Genomic DNA, 6,937 nt, shown 5'->3' with positions numbered 1-6,937 from the left:
ATGGAGACTGAAAACCAAACTGGAATTATACAGTTCCACTTCCAGCCATTCACAAAGCACCCTGGCATGAGGCAGCTGATTTTCTGGACTTTTCTGATTCTCTACTTGCTCAGCCTGTTTGGGAATGCTACCGTTGGTCTCATCATCTACACCACACATTCTCTTCACACCCCAATGTACTATTTCTTGGCTAGCCTGGCATGTCTGGAAATTGCTTATTCTTGTACCATTGCACCCCTCACTCTGGCCCACGTAGCTTCTGCAAGAAAGGTCTCCATCACCCTGGCTGGCTGTGGGTCCCAAATGTTCTTCTTTATCTTCCTGGGAAGCTCTGACTGTGTCCTGATAGCAATCATGGCTTATGACCGCTATGTGGCAATCTGTCACCCGCTCAGCTACACTGTCATCATGAACTGGAGTGTGTGTGTGAAAATTGTTGGTGGGACCTTGGTCCTGAGTTGCTTCTTTGGCATTCAGCTTTCTGTCTTGATATTGACTTTGCCTTTCTGTGTCAATAAGGAAATCAATAATTTTTTCTGCGATGTCCCTGTTGTCATGAAACTGGCATGTGGCGATACCCATTTCCACCAAACTGCCTTTTTTATTGTCAGCATTACTGTCATCACCATCCCTTTCCTCCTAATCTGTATCTCCTATGCCTTCATTGTGGCTGCAGTCTTGAGGATCAGCTCTGCTGCAGGCAGGCAAAGGGCTTTCTCCACCTGTTCCTCCCACTTAATGGTCGTCCTTCTGCAGTTTGGCTGTGGCAGTTTGATATACCTGCGTCCCAGCTCCAGCTACTCACCAGAGGAAGGTCGGGCGGTGTCTGTGGTCTACACCTTTGTCACTCCTGTGCTGAACCCCTTAATCTATAGCATGAGGAACAAAGAGTTAAAGGATGCACTTATCAGAGCCTTAAAAAGAGCTGTGCTGCCCCAGAAGAAATGACAGTGTTGAATCGCAGCCAGGGAATGGTACACCGTCTACTGCCATCTGTTGTAATGGTATGGTGGAACTGAAACCACAGGAAGGAAGCATAGGTAGGCTCTATGTCTAAGCTGCAATTGTGCCTCAAAAGGAATGTTCTTTGCTTGTAGCAGAAGTTGCACCAGTGCATTGTGTGGCCAATTGACCTGAATTCAGTATAGGTATTCTTGAAGGAAATGAATCAAATGCCCGATTGAAAGCAAGCAAAACAACAGCTACACTAGTGACACTGAGTTCTGTTTTGATGGGCAGGAGAACCTGGACTGGTTTCCAGCCACAGAGAGAACGAATACATTTCATTTAGGGGCCTGAAGATATTGTGAGGTAACAGAAGAAAAATACCCCAAAAAGAGGCTGGAATGATGTCATCAAAGGAGGGTAGCAAATGAGGCAGACATCAACCTCAAACCAGACTAGCCAGAAATGCCTGGTGGGACTGGCATGGGGATTTTGGACCTCGTATTCATCGGGAGGGGGACGCAGGTGGCGCTGTGGGTTAAAGCCTCAGTGCCTAGGGCTTGCCGATCGAAAGGTCGGCGGTTCGAATCCCTGCGGCGGAGTGCGCTCTCGCTGCTCGGTCCCAGCGCCTGCCAACCTAGCAGTTCGAAAGCACCTCCGGGTGCAAGTAGATAAATAGGGACCGCTTACCAGCGGGAAGGTAAACGGCGTTTCCGTGTGCGGCTCTGGCTCTGGCCAGAGCAGCGATGTCACGCTGGCCACGTGACCCGGAAGTGTCTCCGGACAGCGCTGGCCCCTGGCCTCTTAAGTGAGATGGGCGCACAACCCCAGAGTCTGTCAAGACTGGCCCGTACGGGCAGGGGTACCTTTACCTTTTTATTCATCGGGAGACAACTTCCACTGATGAATTGGACTGATGATTCTGTTTTTTGTTAATAAATGCACAAACAGGCATGCACCCAAAGAGAGTCTATGATGTTGTCGTTGTTGTTTTGACCTCTGAGCAGAAAATTATTGATTGCCACAAAAATTACCACAAAAATTATTGATTGCTGTTCTAGTATACAATACACAAAGTTATAGTAACACAAAATTCCCTAGTATTTTGGGCGAAAGTAGGGTGCACTTTCAGCAGAGACACGGAATACTTCACACTGCACACAATTTTCCCTACAGAAGATGTGATATGAGCACCAATTTTAATGCCATTAGACATATTCATGGATAAGGCAGCAGTGGTGGTGATGACATGTGGATGAACCAGAAACATCATTGTTGGTCCATTTAGATGTACCTCCACTGCCCTCCTGTTGAAGTGATTTTCTGCCCACTCAATATGACACTAGCAGGCTTTAGCCTCATAGAACATGATCCCATAGAACAGAGGTGGCTAAGCTGTAGCCCTACAATGGTCTTGGACTCCAACAACCAACAAATCCATCAAGCATTGCCAACAGTCAGTGTCGAAGGATGGGAGGGGTCATCCAGCAACGGCGAGATGTCCACAGGCTTCCCGGCCCTGCCGTAGGACTAGCACTGATATACTAACATTCCTTGGGTGAGTGAGGCTGGGGATCATACCTAGTAAGGCATAAACAAGGTCCTATATATGCAGATTAAAACAAAACATGAAAGCAAACTCTCATGTATAGATCTAAGCTGTGGCTGAAAGTGCTGTGTGTTTCTAATGGGCAGACAACGTTCTGCTTGAGATCTGCTGCAGAGGCCCTGCTGGTAGTTCCAGTTTTGAGCAAAACGTCAAGGTCGATTACCTATTGGCCTTTATAGTGCCATACCTACTAATTACCGATGTGATGTGATATTTTCATGGTTTTTTTATGTATATGCTTGCTGTAACCTGGTTTAGGTCCTGCAATGAATGATGGGGTGTACACTTTTAAAATAAATAAATCATGTTCATGTCAGAGAATGTTCCATGTGTACAACATCAGTGCCCCTGGATATGCACTAGAATCATTGGACAAGGAAAATGAAGAGGGAGTCTTGGGGGGAGGGAAGGGGAACCAATGGACAAAATGTCTTTATAACTGGCCTATAAATCTAATTTACTTTTTCAAAGGCAAAAATGTAGACCTGCAAAAATGTGTAGCTTGTGTGTGTGTGTTCTGCGTCAGTTCCTCACTCACATCTTCACTCCCTCCCTCCTCATCAATTCAAATTCACATCACCATTCCCAATGCTGCTAGTGAAGTCATCCCATTGCTATCTTGCTTATAACTGTATTTATTTATACAAGAATCAATTCCCACGAGGCATCCTGACACATATTTTTAAAAAATTAAAACACACACACATATAAAAACTGTTAAAACTGTTGCATATATTAAAAACTACCATACTTTTCTGTGTATAACATGCCCCCATGTATAAGACTTGCGTTTTTGGGGACTCAAATTTAAGAAAATGGGGGGGGGATGACCCAGAGTTGTTGAGCTTTTGTGGGGGGGCATTGCCCAGGCTGGTTGAGCTTTCTTCAGGGGGAAATCAGAAAATCACTAACCTAAATCACACGTCGATTGGTGCAACCAATCACACGTCCCGTCCCCCCCCAATGCACTATCCGTGTATAAGATGTGCCCCCCTTTGACATTATTTTATGGTAAAAGACCCTCATCTTATAGACAGAAAAGCACAGTACTTCTAAAGCCATTATATATCAAAATCACTACAGGTACCAATTGGTACCTGCATGCACTAAGAATATGAGACACCATTTATATTCTTACTAACTTACGATTCTGGTGTGAGGTGAAATTATAATTATTTAAATTTACATCTCACACTTCCTCTCTAATGAGCCCAGGGTGTCAAATGCATAAATCCACAAATAATTAAAACATCTAAAAACAATTCCAGCATAGATGCAGACTAAGGCCTGAGCACACACAGCACTGTATAGTTCGCTAGGCTAGATCCCCAACACAGGCTATCAAAATCCATGCTCTCATGGCCCTAACACTCTCCCCCTCCTTGTCACTGATCTTCTGGTTTACACCTGCCTTGGGACAGGAGAGATAATGGCTAGAGCACAAGTGGTGAAAAACCTGAACTACACTGGGGCAAACGTGGCAGAAAGGCTCCTTGGTTGGTGGAGATGGCCACGATGAAGTATTTTTGCATGCTGAGAGAGCAATTGGTATTGGATGTCCTCCCCTCTAATGGAGCAGTGAGTTGACTCCTTGTCTCCCTCCCTCTCTGCTGGCCTTTGTCCTCAGAGAGCAGGGACCCCTACTCTTGTTGGCTGCTTGTATGTGATTTACTTTTATGGGGACTTTGATGCATCACTGAGGGATTGGGATTACCTTGCTCCTCTAAGGATCTTGCAAGGTTTATAAAGCCCTCAGAGCTAGAGTTCTCTTGTGGAAAGGGCAGCGGCATCCAATATCAGCTCAGACAACAGGTTAGTAAGATTATCCCAGCCAGTCAGCCAGTAAAAACTGTTCTAGCCTTCTCACAATAAAAACAGTTGGGCATACAGTTGAAGTAAATAAGGGCCAGAATGGTACTGCTTGCAATTGTCAGAAGAGTTTAGACAATGTGTCGGCTGCGGACATTGAATTAGTTGTGAGCAAGAATAATGACCACAACGTTGAGCATTGTTCCAGGCAAATGCTTTCCTAGGAGTGGTGTGAGGTTCTTAATGGGAAATATTCTGGAACATTTCCTTCTACAGAAACGTTGCAGTTCCCCTTTGTGTATCAAGAGGTTAAGCCTAAATGGAAGTTGCTTTTGCCATCTCTTTGTATCACTTTCATTGCCTCCTAATGAAGCCAACACTGGAATAATAAATAATGCTCAGTTATTTGCATTTGACATTCCTATTTGCAGGTGATGTGGAAAGTGTTTCTAGACTATGGCTGTGCAATAGCATACAATTTCACAGGCACTAGAACAGGAATAGACAACACAATGCCCTCTAGATGTTGTGAGACTCCAGCTCCCATCTGTCCCAGCCAGCATGGCCAGTGATGAAGGGCAACAGCATCTGAAGGGCACCACGTTGGCTATGCTGTCTTTTAAGGTGACATCCAAATCTTATTTTGCAAAGAGGGACGCTTCCACCTTCCAGTGGAAATGTAGTTTTCTTGGCCATTAAAATAAAAAATGCATGCATACTCGCCACCTGTACTCCAAAATAGTGAGTAGAAGAGGATGGTGTAGCAAATTCTGCATTGTCATACTAACAATAGCTTAAACAATAGCAGCAAACACAGAAGTAGTAAGACAGAAGGATTAAAAATAGAAACAATTAAAAACATCAAAACACATAGAGAACATCTAAAAACATAAGAAAAATATATCACACTAGTGGGCATGATTCAGCAAAAGTTAGTCAATCCTTTTCCTGATGAGAGACAGCATGAGAGATGGTGCTTACATTTCCAAAATGACACCATATCCACACAAGAAGGTGGAGGTATCAGGGACCTTGTGGGGACAGAAATATTTTTATTTTAAAAATAAGATTTTATTAAAGCTGTTTCATAATACAGTAAGATAAAATAAAGCAACCCAAACAAAAACAGAGAAAGAAAGGGAAGGGGGACCACAAGATTTTGCAGAGGGGAACTAAGGGGAGAACCTTCCCCATCAGTCCAGTGAATACTGGTAGACACAGAATGCTGATTGTTGTGGGTGGCAAACAGAAAACCAGGGTGGGACTGGAACACATTATCCTAGAAGACAGCATTGCTGGCTGGCTGGAAACCTGAGCAGGACCACTCTACACTGCAACATTTTGTCATGGGTTTCACTTGTCACAACCACTTCCATTCAATAAAAAACAAAATAGGATTTGAGTACTTTTGGATGTTTGTCTATTTAATTTTAATGGAGTGAAACCACAGAAACTCTGACATGCAATTGTTTTGCAATCCCTAGCTCAGTAAAGCAAGAGCAATGTAGAGTGCCAGTGTAACGGCTATTTATTGTTTATCTAATTTTGTACTGAAATCAAATACAAAATACACAAGTGACACAGCTTGCAATCTAAGCATCTGATTCTAACCACATTTCTCTGGAAATTCCATTGATTTCAATGTAACTTCCTTCTACAGAAAGTCTGCAAATAAAATTAACAAGGCAACAGCATAGGGAGAGATGGGTTTCGTAAAAGATTTAGCGAAGATAGTTCAGGGAACCATTAACTGATAGCAGAAGGAGCAGGAAAAGTGGAGCTACAGTGGTCTATGAAAGGATTGCCAAAAGATGTGCTTGCAGCATGTGAAATGCTTTACAGTCCTGAAGTTTAAACTTACTCATTATTTGCAGAAGCACGAACTGAAATGCCTTCTAGATTATGCCTGTGCTGTACAATTTCACACAAGCCAGAAAAGAGGATATTGAGAAGCTGGAATGTGTGCAGAGGAGGGCAACCAAGATGATCAGAGGTCTGGAAACCAAGTCTTATGAGGAATGGTTGAGGGAATTGGGAATGCTTAGCCTGGAAAAGAGGAGACTGAGAGGAGATATAATAGCTATCTTCAAATATCTAAAGGGCTGCCACATGGAAGATGGAGCAAGCTTGTTTCCTCCTGCTCTGGAGACTAGGATCCAAACCAATGGTTTCAAGTTACAAGAAAAGAGATCTGGTGAAACATCAGGAAGAACTTTCTGATGGTAAGAGCTGTTCAACAGTAGAATGGATTCTGTCAGAAGGTGGTCTTTAAGCAGAGATTGGATGGCCATTTGTCCTGGATGCTTGAGCTGAGATCCCTGCAATGCAGGAAGTGGGACTACATGACTCTTAACGTCCCTTCCAATTCTATGACTCCATGATTCTAAGACAGATGTTGTCTTGCGAGACAGAGATCTTTATTTGCAAAAGGGGGAGTCTGCCCTCCAGTGGCTGCTTGGTTTATTGTACATGTTTAGAAATGGATGTGGCCTGTTGACATCTTGGTGGTGATATCACTTTCTCCGTCATCGGTCTCTCTTTTTATCTCGTGCCAGGTCATATGTACCAGTTCCT

General features: G+C 43.7%; 1 protein-coding gene across 1 annotated transcript; it reads left to right on the top strand.

Moving 5' to 3' along the window:
- On the top strand, positions 1 to 1,194 carry LOC307213052 (olfactory receptor 10V1-like; the record flags this gene model as incomplete). Its single annotated transcript, XM_079970735.1, has 1 exon — positions 1 to 1,194. The coding sequence occupies one exon, from the start codon at positions 1 to 3 to the stop codon at positions 946 to 948; it is 948 nt and encodes a 315-aa protein (XP_079826861.1). The 3' UTR covers positions 949 to 1,194.
- Between the last annotated feature and the right edge of the window lie 5,743 nt (positions 1,195 to 6,937).

Source organism: Podarcis cretensis (assembly GCF_951804945.1).
Source record: "Podarcis cretensis genome assembly, chromosome: 1".
NCBI classification, from domain to species: domain Eukaryota; kingdom Metazoa; phylum Chordata; class Lepidosauria; order Squamata; family Lacertidae; genus Podarcis; species Podarcis cretensis.
Note: the sequence above shows the minus strand (reverse complement) of the source record. Positions and strands in the feature narration are given on the sequence as shown.